The sequence below is a fragment of the Emydura macquarii genome, unplaced genomic scaffold (assembly GCF_026122565.2).
Source record: "Emydura macquarii macquarii isolate MOO-44397 ecotype Brisbane River unplaced genomic scaffold, CSIRO-AGI_Emac_v2 contig_3343, whole genome shotgun sequence".
In the NCBI taxonomy this organism is placed as follows: Eukaryota; Metazoa; Chordata; order Testudines; family Chelidae; genus Emydura; species Emydura macquarii.
Window position 1 is genome coordinate 8,430,124 of NW_027133480.1, and position 18,708 is coordinate 8,448,831.

Genomic DNA, 18,708 nt, shown 5'->3' on the forward strand with positions numbered 1-18,708 from the left:
CTAAATCTGCTTATTTACAATTATTTTCAGAATTTGATTAATTTAATGAAAGATGGTTTTATATTATCAATCAAACCTACGGACAAACAACAAAAGCAGCACTGATTAAATATTACACCCCTATTTTAAGTTTATTTAATTCGGAGGCCAGAGCATGTTATCTGTGTTTGCTGCTATACACTAGGGAAAAGATCAATTACCTCAGAACAGGATACTCTAGTAAAGTTTTCAGTCAGGTTGCATGGAGATTATATGGTCTCTCTTTTTTTGATGTTCATTGTTAAAGTAATACAGGAGCCACCAAGAAAAGGTTAAGTAATATAAACGATTCCCTAAAATCAGGCACAATATACTAAGTGGGGTAGGGGAAAGGAATTTTAGTGATTTGTACACCTCCACAAAACTTCAGTGTATAATAGAATGCTTTTACAATTGCTACCACATCACTGACTTTAGAATGTGCTCAAATCTTGTGTCTTTTAGGCTGTCACTGTGGGACGAAGCATTGTCAGCAATATAATAAAGGTGTGAAAACATTAAGAGTGCTGGTGAGAGACTGAAGGAGGACTTGGCAAGGGAATCACAGGTCAAGTTCATATAGCCAATTGCTATATATACACTTTATTCTCCATGGGGTTTCTGGGTAAACATTGCAAGTACTTTGTGGCCATTCCGGTGGTCCACATACTCCTTCCATATCCCTGGACTTTCATAGAGCCCTTTGTGAGGCCAGGGGAAGAGAAAAATGCTGCTGTAGAGGAAGCTGAGATCCTTTCCCACATCTAAGTGTGGTTTTGGAAAATCCAATCACTATTTATAGTACTGTAGGTGAATGCATGGCAAGTAGTGCCAAAAGAAATGGAAAATATACATTATTTTTGTTTAACACAACTTAGTTGATTGCAAATGAGTTTTCTGGAATTTTGTGAATCATGGGAGAAATTTGAGAACTTCATCAATGCTGTTATTCAAAGGAAAGTTAATCAATTACAAAGTACTTTTCAGACTCATCACCCAAGTTTGTGATGTGAAAACCAGTTTGTTTGCTCTTCTTTAAGCAGAGGGCAAAGAATGGAGTCGTCATAAGCAGAAATCCAAAATTTGTTTTTGAAGACTTTAATCAACAACAGAAGAGCACAGAGAAATAGATACTTTCAATAACACAAAACTGACGAAAACCTTCTTTGATGTTTTCATTACCATATTTTAATATCTGTACATAAATCTAAAACAAAATAAATTAGCTAACACACTTCACATATTCTTAAACTCATTCTTATTAGTCTACACAAAAAGTACTTAAGACGATTGACTAAAATGCTAGCCAAGGCCAATACCATGTATACTGTAGCTCGGTTCCTTTTTACATAAAGAAACCTGACATGAATTACACAACAATTATGTTGGGTAGCCCATATAATATACAATTGAAGGATGATGGCTGAATTGCAGGAAGGTTTGACGGATTAGGAATGATTTGCTTTTTGATTTCATCACTAGAAGAATTCTTAGAATTCTCTTCCACTGGAAAATATTTTTAAAAAAAGTGTTATTTACAATTATGCCTATTAGAATATTTTATAATATAGTATTTTTTCTTTCTACTTGCTTAAATATTGAAATATCTTTTGCATTCCTCTGTTTTACATTCAAAAAGCAGTAGTTACATACAAGTGACATTTGAGGACAGAAGAGAGAGAGCTCTAACAGTGCTTTTGGTTTTAGTCCTCCCACTCTCCCAAATCATTACTGCAGTAAGTCAGCAAAGTGAGGATTTTGTTGGCTTTTCACCAAGAACAACTGAGTTATTTTATCATACTTTATTTTACAGGCAGAGGCCTTAACTCTGGCAACTTCTACACAACTTTGTAAATGGAATACTATTTATGATATTATGTTAGTAACAACCAATAGACAGGAAAATCAAGGACCACCTCTGTACCCCCACCTCTCAGCTCCCTCCCCCTGCCAAGCTAGCAGGTAGAAATTCCTCTATAAATTACCCTCTAGCAGTTTCTAGTGGCTGTCTTCTACCAAGCAGGCTGAACTTATTTTTGTGTTTGTAGAGATTTTGCCATGATCTGCAGCCATATCACTGTAATTTACTGCATGCTATAAAATGTAAAATTAATGAGTACTGTGTATTTCATTTTTGTCATGCTCATAGCACTACTTGCCAATCACATAAATTAAATTTTATACCAAGTATTCACACTGCGTCGGTGAGGATTTTGGTTGAATGTGGTAAAACTACCGAACAGGGAATTTTACATAGGCAGAATGCAATTACCCAAATTAGAATTTGGTCATATTACTGGCCTCCATACTCCAAACTTTTGTAAAAATTGCCACTAAATGTTGGCACATGTAGTCAGGACCTTAGCTTTAGTTCTCTTCTGTTGGAACGCACTTACATCAGCAAAACACCCCTAGAAACACAATACAGCATTAATTCAATACTAACTAAGGGCCTCTGCCTGCAAACACTTAGAAACATATTTAATTTTAAGTTTGTTAGTAGTCCCACTGACCATAATGGGACTGCTAATGTATTTATTGACAAACACATGAGTAATTATTTGCAGGATTGTGGCCTGAGAGGGGAGAGTGCCACTGACTTAATCGCCAATAATACTTTTTACAATATTGTATTTTCCAGGGAGGTGTCACTGAAGTATTGATCTGCTCTGACTCTAGTTAGTGTAGGAGAGCAAGGCAGCATGACGGCACACAGTACACTGTTGATAAATACAGATTGGAAACTGCAGACACACTGTAAAAGTATGACTCACACTCATTACTTCCTACTGACAATTTGCAATTTTATGGATGTAATTTTATATAAAATAGATTTACTTCAGTTTAGTTCAGTTTACTCTAACACAAATAAATACTGCATATGTCAAATTACACCAGATTCAAAAGTTTCTGGAATCAACTGAAGAAATTTTCATAAAAAATGTAGATTAATTAAACTTTCTATAGAAACTAAACATAAAAGTACCTTACTAAATTATAGGAATCTTCCAAATATCCATTCCCCACCACATATGCACTAATTAAAGCCTGATTTGTGCAATCTGTGGGAACTGCAGTGCTCAGCACTTCTGAAAATCAGGCCATTAAGTAATAAACCATATAAAATGTATATCATTAGACTAAAGAGAATGGATTTTCATCATCATAAAAAACTAAAGTAATGCAGTGATTTATCAGGATCCAGATTAGGAAGCAGAATCAACATCTTGTCCTGGATAGCTCAGAAAACTGAGATTAAGACATATTTGCAGGGGGTTGGACTAGATGACCTCCTGAGGTCCCTTCCAACTCTAATATTCTATGATTCTATGATTCTAATACATGTTGAATTAACATGTTTCTAATATATATTATGACTATATGGTGATGAAAATACTTTATGATTTGGTACAAATTAGATACTCTAGATATTAGCTCACCTTGACTAACTTGTGTTTGCATCTTTCTACAAAATCTGATTTTTTAAGCTCGTCTCTTACCCCTATATCCCCCATGAACTGTGGATGTACATATCAATTGCAAAAAGTTTCTAAAATTGTTGTAATTACATATACCTATCTCCAAGAGAGAGGCAGTGCAGGCCTTTTAAATATTTAACTTTTTTTCAAAATCACAACATTCTACTGAATTTCCTTTGTTAAAAACATACTTATTTCCAATCTTAGCTTTAGCTTTGCAATAAAATCAGCTGAGGGAGAAGTGCTACTGAATTCAGGAACCACTTTAAGTGGCAATATTTTTCCTCTCTTGCATTTTAACAAAGAATTGTAATAGTGATTAAATTAAAAGCATCTAATTTTGTTAATACCAGAAGACAGTTTCTGTACATTCTACAAAGGTGTCTCTTTCTTACCACTAGTTGATGACTCTTCCTCTCCAATCTTATACTTTTGAAGAATACGAATTGTCTTCCCAGTTGTTCTTCCAGTTCGTAACAAATCTAAAAAGAAATAAGGTCATTTTTATGAACTTTTAATGAGAATTTTGAAAAACAAGAATATATAAACCATGGGATTTTTTAGACTGGTGCCTCAGCTTTTAAAAATTGAACAAATCAAAACGATACAGATCGCTATTCTAGAAGTTAGTTATAGTTCTGTGAATGTGCAAGTAACTTTCAGGTAGTTTCCCACTGTGTGCCCATGCAATACCTACAGATTGCCTTGTGGCCTTCAGGACTCAAGACCTTGATCTTCACTATAAAAGTCTTGCTCTTAATTTACAACCAGCAGTTAGTCCTTCATTCACATTCACTTTACATTCTTAAAGCAAGAAAACAAGGTTAACATTCTCTTTGAAGGCAACAAAGAACATTTTCTCAAAATAGTAAACTGCTGGTAGTGTCCGGCAACTCCTGGCCACTTCCCTCTCTCCATTTATGGGGGATGGGTACGGTTCTGAGCAGGGGTTTTAGAGGGCGCCATCAGAAGGCCCACATAGCCAGGTGATCCCTGCTACTCTTTAGCATGCAGGTCTTCACAGCTTCTCTCTCAGCCCTCGCTCTCCAGAGAGGACACCATAAGAATTGTGCTATTCTAAATAAAGCATCAGAAATCTTAAAAACTAATGTATTAAGGGAAGATATACATACTTTCAGACAAGATTTCCAGCCTTTTTGCATTCTCTTGTAGGGTAGTGTACCACTGGTTGGCCATAATAGAACGAACACCAGTAAGGCTTAGAAGGATTGCTGTCTCTGGTGGTCTTGCTACAGACATATGTAGACAACTGAAGAAAGTCAATAGTATACGAATAATAGAATCAATAAACATAATGCATAAAAATGATGAGTACAAAGTTTCCTGAAACATTATGATGTGTGTCGTGCTTTTGAATATAAAGGGGAAAAATTACTTTTATAAGAATGACTATACTGGGTTGGACCAATGATCCACCTAGCCCTGCATCCTGCCTTCTGACAGTGGCCAGTGTCAGGTGTTTCAGAGGGAATGAACAGAACAGGTAATCAAGTGATCCACCCTTTACATCATTATCAGCCTCTGGCAAACAGCAATCCCTTCTTTATTATTTATCCCTTTCCTAATGATTCCCAACATTCTGTTAGCTTTTTTGACTGCCGCTGCACATTGAGTGAATGTTTTCAGAGAACCATCCACAATGACTCCAAGATCTCTTTCTTGAGTGGTAACAGCTAATTTAGACTCAATCATTTTATATGTATAGTTGGGATTATGTTTTCCAATGTGCATTACTTTACATTTATCAACACTGAATTTCACCTGCCATTTTGTTGCCCAGTCACCCAGTTTTGTGAGATCCCTTTGTAACTCTTTGCAGTCTGCTTTGGACTTAACTATCTTGAGTCGTTTTGTATCATCTGCAAATTTTGCCACCTCACTGTTTATCCCTTTTTCCAGATCATTTATGAATATGTTGAAGAGTACTGGTCCCAGTAGAGACCCCTTGGGAACACCACTATTTACCTTGTTCCATTCTGAAAACTGACCATTTATTCCTACTCTTTGTTTCCTATCTTTTAACCAGTTACTGAACCAGGAGAGGACCTTCCATCTTATCCCATGACCGCTTACTTTGCTTAAAAGCCTTTGGTGAGAGACCTTGTCAAAGGCTTTCTGAAAATCTAAGTAAACTAAATCCATTGAATCATCCTTGTCCACAGGTGTGTTGACCCCCTCAAAGAATTCTAGTAGATTGGTAAGACATGATTTCCCTTTACAGAAACCACATTGATTCTTCCCCAACAAATCATATTAATCTATGTGTCTGATAATTCTGTTCTTTACTATAGTTTCAACCAATTTGCCTGGTACTGAAGTTAGGCTTACTGGCATGTATTTGCCGGGATCGCCTCTGGAGCCTTTTTAAAAAACTGGCATCACATTATTCCACTTTCATCATATAAAACAAAATCAGTAAGCAGTGGATTGTATTTTTCTCATACATTTTTAATTCTTCTTGAAAATGTGTTATGTTTTATATTACATATGGGATGCTATATAAACAACTATGTTAAGTTCTACTTCATCTTTACAGGGTGTGAACTCCCGCCTAGCAGATTGTGCATGAGCATGTTACTGTTTAAGGAAGGATAATAGAGTAAATTAAAGGAAAGAATAACAGACATGCACTTTAGTTGTGGATAAGGGACTGTGGAGTAGGCATTAAGATCCAGATGAGTTGTTTGGAGACAGGCAAGCTGAGGTGTTGGTAATACTTACCTTCAGGAGGATGAAAAAGAAGAGAAATGATTTCTCCTCATGTGAGGTGCATGTCTGTCATTTGTAGATAAGGCTTGTCTTTACTGCTAAAAAAGTTGTGTTTTGCTTCCCCCGTGGTAACTAATATGTGTGAGCTATCCCAAGGTAAAAACACAGTAAAGACAAGGCAGTTTAGGTTGCCCTTGCAGTTAAACTAGAGTGCCTGGTCTTCACTGTGTTTTTACCTCGGCATAGCTCATGCATATTAATTACCCAAGGTAAAAAATGCAGGACTTTAGCAGTGAAAAAAAGCCCTTAGAGCAAGTGCTGCAAAAGTTTGGAGACTCAACAGGATATACAAGGAAACAAGTTTTCTTCCCTGGAGCTGGATTAAATGAAATTGCTACTACTGAATGCTTAGAGATTTGGAGTTTTGATAGTTTTTTTGTTTTTTAAGGTGAAATTCTACAGTATTGGAATTGTAATTTAAAAATGGAATTTGGCTTTTTGTCAGTCTGCATTTCATAGTAACCTTGTATAAAACAACAAGTAAGGTTTTCTATAATCTCTTTGGAGGACGCTATCTATTTCTTGGGGGAACACGAAGTTATGTGATTTAGCCTTTGATTGAAGTTATTCTAAACTTTCAGGGAACTCTCACAGTCAGAGCCATAAATCACCCATTTAAGATATGCAGGATGACAGTAACAGGCTGGTAAATACAATAATCTATTAGGATGAGACTGCAAATGAGACTGCAGTTGGAAAAACTACATTAAGGAATTGTCTTCTGACTTAATTTAGGGAATGACTGTGTTTGGGGAAAAAAGCTTTGAAAAATAAAGGCACCATGTTTAATTGTTGTCATGTAAAAGAGGGGGCTATTTTACTCATTCTTAGTTACTGGATTTAAGTATTCAGAGTTATTCTATATGCATGTGTATGTATCTGTTAGATAGCTTACATCCAGCACATATTAATTTGCAAGGTGTACAGATACTTTAAGTGAAAGTGGTGATACTAATTGACGACTCTTTATATTTTTAGGGGGACTTTTACTATTTATTTTCTATTAGTGGGACATTTATCAGATGAAGTCAGAAAACTTGAAAGTATTTTCCCAGGGGAGAACAGGACTGGGTACAAGATTTTCGTAGGTTTTTGACCACATGCTTTTATCTACCCACTCTGAATTATTTTGGGCTAATTTTATTACTATTTAAAGGAAAATTATGTATATATGACTAAACAGGGGACACATGATGAAATTCTACAAATATCGGAAAGATATTAGAAGCAAGAAAAAAGGAATTTAAATGGTCAAGAATCTGTATTGGACATATAAAAGAATTATATGAGCTGTCTCTTTAAATTTACATGCAAGGCAGACACTGAGCTGTCTTCAAGGTTAACACCTTCAGCCAGCAATAGTAAACATGTGAAAGGAAGTGAATTATCATCCCAAAACAATTTATTCCAACAAAACACAAACACTTCGTTGAGGGTCAAATTATTAACTATATAAAAATGTCTTTCTATGCTAGAAAAGTTGTATCTAGATTGATTTAAACATCCTGAATTCTGGAGGATGGGAAAAGGTGTCTGCCCCCCTGACCCTGTCTCCCCCACAGCTTTGATCTGTCTGTCCTCTCCCCATCTGTGGAGCCCTGATACAATGCAGCACATGACAAAAGAATTCTGTAGGATCATGGAGGAACGTAGCCAAACTCCTCCACTTGAAGAAGCAGAAGAGACCATTTTAAATTTGCTTTGAAAGACAAGAGAATGTGGCATTGTGGAGATTTCACTAATATTTGCAGGCTAAAATAAGATTTATTCTACCTTTTGGATATATCAAGCTTTGCCAGTCGTTGGAAACTCTGATTTGACTGCACCAGATCTAAAAGTATCATCAACTGGCATTCTGAAAAAAAAACCAAAAAACCCTGTTATTTTAACAGCATTTATAAAATGAGTATAGATAATATATATCTTTCTTATGTTATTGCTCTTGTGAAAATACCATATAAAGAGTTTTTAATATAAACATTTTTTTCTGCCATAACTGTATATTCAACTGTTTGTTAAGGAAAAGCATTTGAATAATCATGTTCTACTACTATCTGATGTCTTTTTGTTCTATGTTTGTTCAACACTTAGCACAATGGAGTACTGGTCCATGACTAGAGCTCCTAAGTGCTATGGTAATACAAATAAATGAGAATAATTTTACAGGACTCATTTCTGCATCCCTTTCAAGTTCGGTAGAACTGACTTCTAGGACTACGTAGGATTACTACATGAGTAAATACTACCTAAGTAAAGGTAGCAAAATCTGGTCCAATGTAATTTTTATCCAGAAGGGTCCCGTATATTCTTACAAACAAATGATAGGAATCTCTGCTTCATTTATCAGCTGTCTGTAAATTAAATTTAAGTGACATTTAACAATATTTATATTATTCTGATAGATAATCACAATGCTTTGCAAATCAAAAGTGATTTTTCCAAATGCTTTCAATTAATTTACACTGTCAATGAGACCAAATCAAGGAATATATAGCAGACTAATTCACTACCAATGCTTTTTCTGTACTGTTTTTGAATCTTTGTTAAGGAAAAACACAAGAAGCTATTGTAATTCTAATAGCTGACTTATCTTTTCTAAATAAATATTCATGTTCTTTGGAAAATTGTAAAATGTGGATAATCATAGCCAGGATGGAAAGAAAAAAATCTCCACTTACAGAAAATTTAGTGATAGAGAATTATAATACCATGTTTGCAGATATAGGTCAATGGAGGCTTACAAGCAATAATATTTATTAGCTTCCATGAAAATTAACTTTACAGCTGATTCAGCCTACAGGTAACATTAAATGACTTTATGGGCCAACAACCTGTGGAAAGTTGGGCAGATATCCACCAAGTGGAAAAATTGTGCGGCTACGCCTGACAGATCCACTGTGTACAAGTGACATTTAAGGGCTTGAGGCCTGATTTATAAAGGTACTTGAAATTAATGGGAGTTTAGGTGGCTAAGTCCTTTTAAAAATCCTACTAGGTGCCTAATTGCATCTTTAGGTGCCTAAATACCTTTAAAATCTGGCCTCAAGTCCTTAAATATCCCATGCCCATAATGGATATGACAGGATTAACTCCTTGTAAAATGTATACTGTGCAGACTCTAATAGGAATAAATCTATTTTAAAGGAATAGAAGTGGTACCACATGAAAAGGAACTTAAGCACTTAGTAGCCTAGGTGTTTAAATCACTTTTGAAAATGGGATTTAGGATTCTAAGACACTTCTGCAAATAGAAGACTTCGCTGTTTCAACAGGCTCAGAGAAATTTAACAGATGCAGGAAACAGACCTGTTTTCTTTTCCAGTGAGGGTAAAAGCCATCTCTGCATTGGTAAAAATGCATCTGAGTAACTGACAAACCTATCAAAGCTTTCTGTAGATATTGTATCACTAGTCTGTGTTTTCCCTGCACTATACTCTCTGTCCATGGAAAAGGGCTGAAAATCACACAACATCCATCTCACATATTTTCTGTTCCAGTGGTGTCTTAATCAACATGATTAGAATGTAATGTTGATAAAATAGGGGGACTTCGGCTTTTCCTAGCACTTGGAATTTGATTCAGCATTCAAGAAGCACCATCAGTCTAAATACATGAAAGGCATTTCCCTGCTTTTTCAGGGGATTATAAAACAAGGCTACCAGACACATATAATTTAGGCCCATGTTTTCAAAAATGACCTTTAATTTTGGTGCCCAACTCTAAACAGGTAATGTGTGATTTACAAATACCATCTACAACTCAACTCAATCCGAGCTGTCAGCACTCGGAAATGCTCAAAATCAGATCTTGGGACCCAAAATCTGAGGCAACTTTTAAAAATTTGGCTCCTAACTTTTTAATGTACATCTTTTTGATAAATTTAGACCCAATAGGAAGAAACCAAATTTCAAGAGAAAGAAAAATATGTCCAAAAATAAAAACCGTCCAGTAAGTTTGATAGTAAATCTCTCACCCCCCAAAAAGTAGTGTTAGACTCTCACTGCTTAAAATCTAAGACTATTCTAACAGGTAGCAAACAACAGGAATTTAAATTGCTATTTATTCCCTGTCCTGAATACAGAACTTCTTGAACAAAGAGCATGGTCCCTTAGTTGTGTGTTAAATTGTACTTTTCATTGCATAACTTTATGTTCTCATAATTATTTGGTAAGGAATAGAATTTCATGATTATTTGCAAGGAAAGAGAACACAATATATTATTTTACAACTTGCATATCTCACCTGGGATGTTCATAGCAATGAATCTGTTAAGTAAAATATGAGACAAGAATCTCTCCATTCCATAGAACAGAAATGCACTGCAGTTATTAAGTAGCTGCTCCCACTCAGCTTGACTGCAAAGAAAAGTAAGCTATTTAGACCAGGCTGTTATTTTAGAGTAGCATTTTTCTGGATACATTTATACAAAACATTCCAATGTTAATTACAGAACAAACAATTGTTTAAAAAGTAAAAAGACAAAAAGAGAGAAGATACGTTATGGTACAGAATTTGAACAGCAATGTGCGTGAAGTGTTACACAATAATTTACTTCACTAAAATGTATATTAACTATAGTAATGTAACACCTCACAAATAAGAAGACATGGACTGTGCTTTTGAGATTTAAGGGACTTTCCTACAGAGGAACAAGCCAGTATATACTGTGCAATCTCCATTTCTTTGATATGCTATATTTATTTTAATGTTCAAAGGGAATGTTCAAGGCATAGCAGAGATACACTCATTAGGGAGCTAAGAAATTGGGGCTTGGAAAGAGATGATCCTAAAACCAAAGAAATTATAAATGAAGCTAAGTGAATCAATTGTATGAAACAATATTAATTTCATCATCCGGTCCTCTTGAAATTGTAAACCACAGGATGAATCATCACTGCTTTATTTCAGAAGTCTGTGCTACAATATTACAAAGCCATAACGAGTGTGAAAATGCTATAGTTTTCAAATATTTGGTTTCAAAATTGTTGTTTTATAAACTCTGTGAAGATGAGAGTACTTGTAAGATGCACAGGGAGATGATTTGAGTGACCAGAACTTGTAACTTCCTGTTATTTTGTCAAAGTGATATTGCTAGAGTGCCAATGTTATGAATTTGTCTATGTATATATGCTCTGTGACTTTCTCTCTCAAAGTCAGTGTATAGGTCTTCTCCAGCTTTCCTTTATTTTAGATGAATAAGTTTTTTCTGAAGTTCCATTTATGGTAGCTTTATCACAATCAAGCATGACAACGCCATTTTGCTATCAACAGAACACTCCCATATACTATAGCCTTGCTCGTGATCAATATGGCAAAATCTATTACAGATTTGTCTTCTGGGTTCTTTCTTTAAACCTTCCATCTATAAAGCTATAGATATGCTTAGGGAAGGGGCTATGTCTTCCTATGTGTTTGTACAGCCTCTAGACAATGGGGTCCTTGTCATGATTGGTGTATATGGGAAATATCTCTGTTTTTTAAAGAGAAATATAGAAGAGTCATTACAAACCTTGGAACATGCATGCTACCAATAATTCCTTCCCACCGAGGTGTAAATTGGTCATGGTATTTTTCTAGGATTTCCTTTATTTTTTGGGAAGGACTTACTGCTGCTTCTGTAACATAAGAATTTCATTATTAAATTGTTTAACATAATATAGACTAGAGTATGTAATGCAGTCTAAATATCTAATGTACAAAAGCTGGTAATTCAACTTTTTTGTTTTCATCATCATTCAGTCTAAAGTTTTTCATGAGAAAAATCCAGTCTCCATGCCCTATCAATTGTAGGTCTTAATCCTGACTAAAGCTAAAGGTGCCAACTAGTGCCACGTGTGATGGCATATTTTGTGACTGAGAGGGAGGAAAAGATAACCTCGTAGAGAGGTCTAGGATAGAATAGGTATATAATATGAACTGTAAGGATGTTTTTTCTGTGTCAAGAGTTAATGTAACATTGCACTGCTCATACTATTCCTGTTTTAGGGGCTCATATACTGTGGTGATGGAGACATAAGGACCTATATACATAATGGAATTCAGTTTCCAGAGCTCTCAGTTTAACACAGTTCAAAAGATTAAACTGAAAAACAAACAACCTTTCAGTTTTAATTACAGTTTAATTACTTTTTCCATCTTGACTATTTTCTATGCTCATGCTGCAATAATTTCCACCTATGTTGAGCTCCTCCAAAACTCCAGAATCAGTTACTTCTGCTCTGCTGTCAAGGAGAAGTTAGGTAGAGCAACAGGGTCCAAACTCATAACATTTTTATATGCTACAACTGAAGTAATATTGTCCCCTTTGTTAAAGATTTATTTTAATACATTTATCTGGTTCAAATGCCAAATTTAAGTATTTTTTCAGCATGCTGAATAAATTAGCTTTTGCTAACCTGAATCAACAATTAAATTAAATTATTGTATTTAGTGGGAAAATAAATGACATTGGTAGTTATGAAAATATTTTGCGTCATACTGAATTAACTTAGTAATAGGTACACATAGCCTGGGTATATGCACTCCATAAAAAAGAAGTGGCCCTTTTTAAATGGTCTTATGTTGACACTCATGATTATCATTGTACCCTTGACCTCTTATAAAGAATCACAAAATAACATGCTTTAATCTCTACAGAAGTTTTATTTATAATCTTTGGCTTGAGGACTTCTAAATATGACATTTGTTAAAAGTGATAAAATATATACAGAATTCTAGCATATGTTTTATTCATCAATAGAATGCATAATAGAATATTTTTCAAACTTTAACTAGAAAATTGTTATTTCCATTTGTTTTAAATGATTAGTTCTAAATCACAAATATAAAATTTCTATATGTACAGCAAACTGGTATCACATTTCTGGGAGGTCACTTGGGAGGCTGATGCCTAGCTGCTTTTGAAAATCTCACTTCTAGTGTTTATGAAGGTTTGAAAACCAGACAATTTAATTTTGTCTTCTAATTCTTAACACAAGTTTTAAGTGTCAAACCTCCAGGTTTGAGATAAATGATAGAGTTACATTACTGTACCAAACATTTTAGGTAATTTGCATGGATAGTCAGGGTCACAGATTTATGATTTACATTTCAAAGAACACAGAATAAACACCGATTTTTAGAAATGTGTTTGGTGCCATTTGTAGATAACAATTCAGTACTTATGAAATGCTGCTTGTTTATAAATTTAGAAAATGTGAATCTATTAACACCAATTGTTAAGGAAGGAAAAAAGCTACATACTAAATACTGTAAGAATTTCAGTATTTTACATTAAGTATTTAAAAAAGAAAAATGTCCTGCTTATTCTCCTGGGATGAAATTCTCATCACCAACACGAACTCACAGTGAACAGGCTCTGTGCAGGTGAAATGTCAAGGGACAGTGGGTTTGGGAGCTGAAATTTGCCCTCACAACTTGATACCAGGGTATAGAGTTGCAGCAGAGACTTCCACTGCAGCTTATGGCTGGAGTAGCAGCTACAGTTTCTCTGTATCCGTTGCATGTTGTATAAAGATGACTGGATCCCAGTGTAGATCCCTCTACCCCTCCTCTACCCTACTCCCCTTTGTTCTAGCCAAGTGATACTCAAACTTCAGTGATTCAGAAGACAAATTAGCAAACAACATTACCTAAAAGAGCCACAGTAGTGTAGATTTATTGTTTCATTTACTATTTTTATATTAAAATAAATATTCTCACAGCAAAATGACCAAGTATTCTACAATTGGTTAATAACATAGTGAAAGCATCCTGATTGGTTAATAATTAAATCACACAGTGTTTTAATATCATGTGCTGTAAAGAGCAACAGGAGATTCATTGAAAAGCCACTCGTAGTTCATGAGCCTCAGTCTGTTCTAGCCTATGCAGGGCCTGCACGCAGATCTCGTCTGCAACACACAGGAGTACACAGAGCACTCATTCCTGTGGCTCTCCATGAACCTCCAATGTACGTTTAAGTAGCCTTAATCAAAAAATGGCAAAACAAATTCTTGTTAGAGCTGTACATTTTGTGGGGGAAAATATAATGAGAAAGATTAGTTCAATCATTATTTTCTGGGAAATGTTGGTTCCATATTTTATTACTTATATGAAGAAGGAAAAATGCAGCCTACTATGACTGAACCTGAAATAGGTTTTTATTTTTATAAGAAGCTCAGAAAAAATAATTAAAGCTCACTGATGATTAAACAACGTGTGTGATGAGCTGTTGTGTTTACTATCTAGTGTAGTAAGTTCATCACCTACTATAAAAATGTTCCAAATTCACAACACTTTTAGTTTGTAGAGCACATAATTTTCTAAATATATTACCTGCTTCTCTTGCTTCATTATATGGATCCACAACATCTGACCTGTAGCTAAGGAGGTAAAACAATGAAATCTATCGTCTTAACTGATACGTTCTGGTTAATAGTTACTTTTTAAAGGATACATTTAAAATTGTGTGTATCAACAGACCGGCAGTTAGGAGGTACAACACGATTAATGGGTACCTACAATTAAATAACAAAGATTTTTTTTGACATGCAAAAATATTCACTAGCTATATCAATATTGCACTACATTGTGTCCAACAAAATGAGCTTTACTAAAATGCTTTGCTGAAGTCTGGGGGCTTACACCAAAAGCAGTATAATATGCCAGTGCCAACTGAAACCAAAAGCATGAACATATTTTGTTAGGTAGAAACAGTTTGTTTGAAGCAGCTTACCTTGATCGAATGCTAAATACTCTGCTAATACACAGAATATAAACTTAAAGAAAATGGAGATTAGCTACCTGTAACTGGAAATTCTTTAACATATACGGTCCTTGTCTGTATTCCACACATGGGAACACATGCACGCCATGAGCCAGAGTACAGAAATTTTAACAAGCAGTGTCCATTGGCCTGCACATGTGCAGTAGATCTCCTCATACCCCCGATCAATGGCATAAAAGGCAGTGTGGGCTGACACCTTTCCAGTTCCTCTTCTGATTGCAAATCCAACAGGATCTGAAGCAGAGGAGATGGAAGGCAGGTAGTGTAATACAGATAATGTCCCTATCTCGAAGAACTTCCAGTTACAGGTAAATAACCTCCATTTCTTCTTCGAGGGCTGATTACTATATGTATTCCATATGTGGGTGACTGACAAGCAGTGCTTAGACTGGAGAGGAGAATGAAGAAGCTGGCAGCAAAGATGCTTGCAGTACTGCAGCTCCCACAGCTGCACCCACAGCTGAGGCCTGAAATAGCTCATAATGTCTAGCAATCATGTGGATGGAGCTCCAGGCGGTTACTCTGCGTACGTCTAGTATTGGAACATCCTTCAGGGATGCTGTAGAGGCAGTTTGTGTCCTAGCAAAGTGTGCCCTGACTCCATCAACAGGAGTATGGGTGCAAACCTGTAGAACTCGATGATTCACCAAGAAACTACTTAGAGATTCTTTGACAGGATATTGCTTGACCTAGCAATTTTTCTGCTATGGTGAGAAAAAGTCTTGGTGATTTTCTGATAGGTTGGTCCTTTGCATGGAGAACGCCAGGGCATGTCTGACATCAAGGGAATGAAGTCTCGTCTCTTCGGCAGAAGCTTGGAGTTTTGGAAAAAAGACAGGTAAGTGGATATTTTGGTTGACATGGAATTCAGAAATAACCATGGGAAGAAACTTACAATGCAGGAAAAGAGGTACTTTGTTCCATTGAAAAAAATGTAGAAAGGGGGTCTGCTATGAGGGCTCCCAACTCACTCACCCTCCTGGCAGAAGTGATAGTAACTAAAAATTCAACTTTCATGGATAGGTGGGACATGAAGCATGTTGCCATGGGTTCAAATGGTGGTCTGGAAAGTCTTGATAGAATGATATTGAGGTCCCACTGAAGAATAGGTTTGACCAATGGCGAAAAGGTCCCGACTTATCCCCTCATGAACCTTACTGTAGTTGGATGGATGAAAAAAGAATGTTCATCTACTGGAGGAAGGAAGGCACTAAACTGCTGAGAGATGGTTCCGCAGCAATCAAATGGAGACAGGAGATAGTCTAAAATAATCAGAATTTCTACAGTGCCTGGAGAAGGCTGTCTATGCTGTATCCAGGTAGAGAAACATCTCCATTTAGCTAGGTAGCAGGTCCTAGTTGAATCTTTCCTACTTTGGGTAAGGATAGACTGAATGGCTGCCAAATTGGAGCATTCTATTTCTAATGCCCATCCAAACACAAGGCCATGAGATGAAGGGAATCCAGATTGGGGTGTCTGATTCCGCTGCCTCCTCCGCGTTAGGTGTGGAAAGGGGCAGATCCTATGTTTTCAAGAGCTCTGGGATCCAAAACTTCCTGGGTCAATTGGGTGCTAAGAGAATGACCTGGCCTTGTTATGATGGATCTTTCTCAGGATATGTGATAACAGGGGAATGGAAGGAAAGGTATATATAATATAATTTGACCATGGTAACAGAAGTGTACCACCTTGGGAGCCATGGCCCATGCTTCTCTGGAGCAATACAGGGGAACTTTTTGTTTGTTTGGGATTCAAAGAGATCCCACTGAGGCAAATCGCACTAATTGAATATTTCACTCAGGACAGAGTCATGAATCTCCCATTCATGGTTCACAGAGAAGTGCATGCTCAGTGCTATTTGTCTGTTAAAGAATTCTGAGCATCTGGGAGGTATGTGGTTTGGATAGTAATGTGGTTTCTGATGCACCAGTTCTAAACCTTGACTGTTTCTAGACAAAGGGGAAGAGATCTTGCTCCGCTCCATTTGTTTATGTAAAAGACCATGGTTATGTTTGTCTGACACCACTTTGATATGGAGTGAATGCATACGCGGGAGAAAAGCTCTGCAAGCTAGGGGACTGCTCTTAGTTCTAGTATAATTCTGGCATCTTGGGAGGGTCCAGGTACTTGTGCAGTGTGGTTGTTCAGGTAAGCGTCTTTCACAACAGTGGCACTGGGGTGGAAGTGTTGAAAGGAATGCCCACTCTCACTCTCTCTGTGTTCAACCACCGGGTCAGGGAGGCAATGACTCTGGTGGGAAGGGTCACTCTGGAGTTGATGTGATCTTTATCTGGTGAGTAGGCTGACAGGAGCTCGGCCTGTAGACACTAGATGAACCATAGTTCTTGGTTTGAGAGTAATCTGTGCTATGAGGCTGCTCATTAACTGAAATCTTCCTGTGGGAAGGAAAGCTCTCACAGAATAGAAGTCCAGAGTGTCTCCGATGAGGTTTATCATCCATATGGATGATAAAACAGACTTTCCTTTGTTTATGCAGATGCTTCAGGCTGCTACAAGACACAGCAGAAACTCCACTGCCAGCTTGACTTCTTGACAGCAGCAACCTATCAAGAGCCAATCATCCAGATATGGGAAAGACTGTGCAACTGATGTCTCATTTGGGCTGCCACTATACAGAAATATTCTGTGAACACTCTGGGTGCTGTTGCTATTCCAAAGGAAAGTACCCAGAATTGGAAACATTCTTGGCCCACGATAAACCTTCTGTGAGAGGGATGAATGTCTATATGAAAATATGCATCCTTCACGTTGAGAACTGTAAACCACATCCCCTCCTGTAGTGAGGGGATTATCAATGCTAAGGTAACCCATCCCGAATTTTGACTTTTAAATAAATTAGCTGCAAAAGGTCCAGAATGGGTCTTCACCCTCTGTCTTTTTTGGGGACTAGGCAATATGGGGAATAAAACCCTCTCCCGTGACACTGAGGAAAGATGCACTCTATCACCCCTCATTCTAGGAGGGAGTCCACCTCTTGTTGAAGAATCACCTTGCGAGAGTGGTCCCTAAAGAGGATTTATGAGGGGGAGGGAGAGGAACTCAATGGAGTATCCTTGATGGATAATTTCTAAGACCCAAATGTCTGTCATGATCAAGTCTCAGTTGTGGGCAAAGAATTCAATACAATACCCCCAAAAATAATGAGAAAAGAGGTGGTAGGCAGGACTCAACCGAGACATGAAAAGTAGCCCTCTTCAGGCTGCTGGGAATGAACAGAGGTCATGGGTGGTAGAAGGGACCATGAAGTGAGGCCTCTGAACCCTCTGACATTTTGGCAGAGGCTCAGCTAGACACTGGTGGTAGAATGTTTAAGGAGGGGATGGCCTACAAGCTTGTCTTGGGTGTTTTCTCCTCTGGGACCAAATGTAAATCCCTCAGGAGTGTAGAGTTGATCCCGAGTCCTTTAATGACTGTTGGGATTCATCTATTTTCTTGCTGAAGAGATTCAACTTGTCGAAGGATTGTATGGTATTCTGGACATCCCTGGGGAAATATGATAACTGTAACCAAGAATCCCTCCTCATAACTATATCAGTGGCCATGCCTTTGGATGCCATATCTGCTGCAACCACAGCAACCTGAAGGGATGTTCTTGCCACTAACTTACCCTCCGCAAATTGGGCTCTGTTCTTA

The 18,708-nt window shown here is 36.9% G+C and overlaps 1 protein-coding gene across 1 annotated transcript in view; it reads right to left on the reverse strand.

Moving 5' to 3' along the window:
* Positions 1-1,109: 1,109 nt before the first annotated feature.
* Positions 1,110-18,708, reverse strand: part of LOC137143582 (cilia- and flagella-associated protein 46-like) — a 57,697-nt gene continuing 40,098 nt past the window's right edge. The window contains exons 22-29 of the mRNA XM_067533433.1: positions 14,725-14,785; positions 14,604-14,639; positions 11,797-11,902; positions 10,530-10,642; positions 8,061-8,142; positions 4,631-4,767; positions 3,893-3,979; positions 1,110-1,524 (exon numbers count right to left, since the gene is read on the reverse strand). Of these exons, the coding sequence (XP_067389534.1) occupies positions 1,388-1,524; positions 3,893-3,979; positions 4,631-4,767; positions 8,061-8,142; positions 10,530-10,642; positions 11,797-11,902; positions 14,604-14,639; positions 14,725-14,785 (759 nt within the window). The 3' untranslated portion in view covers positions 1,110-1,387. The remainder of the gene's footprint in view (positions 1,525-3,892; positions 3,980-4,630; positions 4,768-8,060; positions 8,143-10,529; positions 10,643-11,796; positions 11,903-14,603; positions 14,640-14,724; positions 14,786-18,708) is intronic.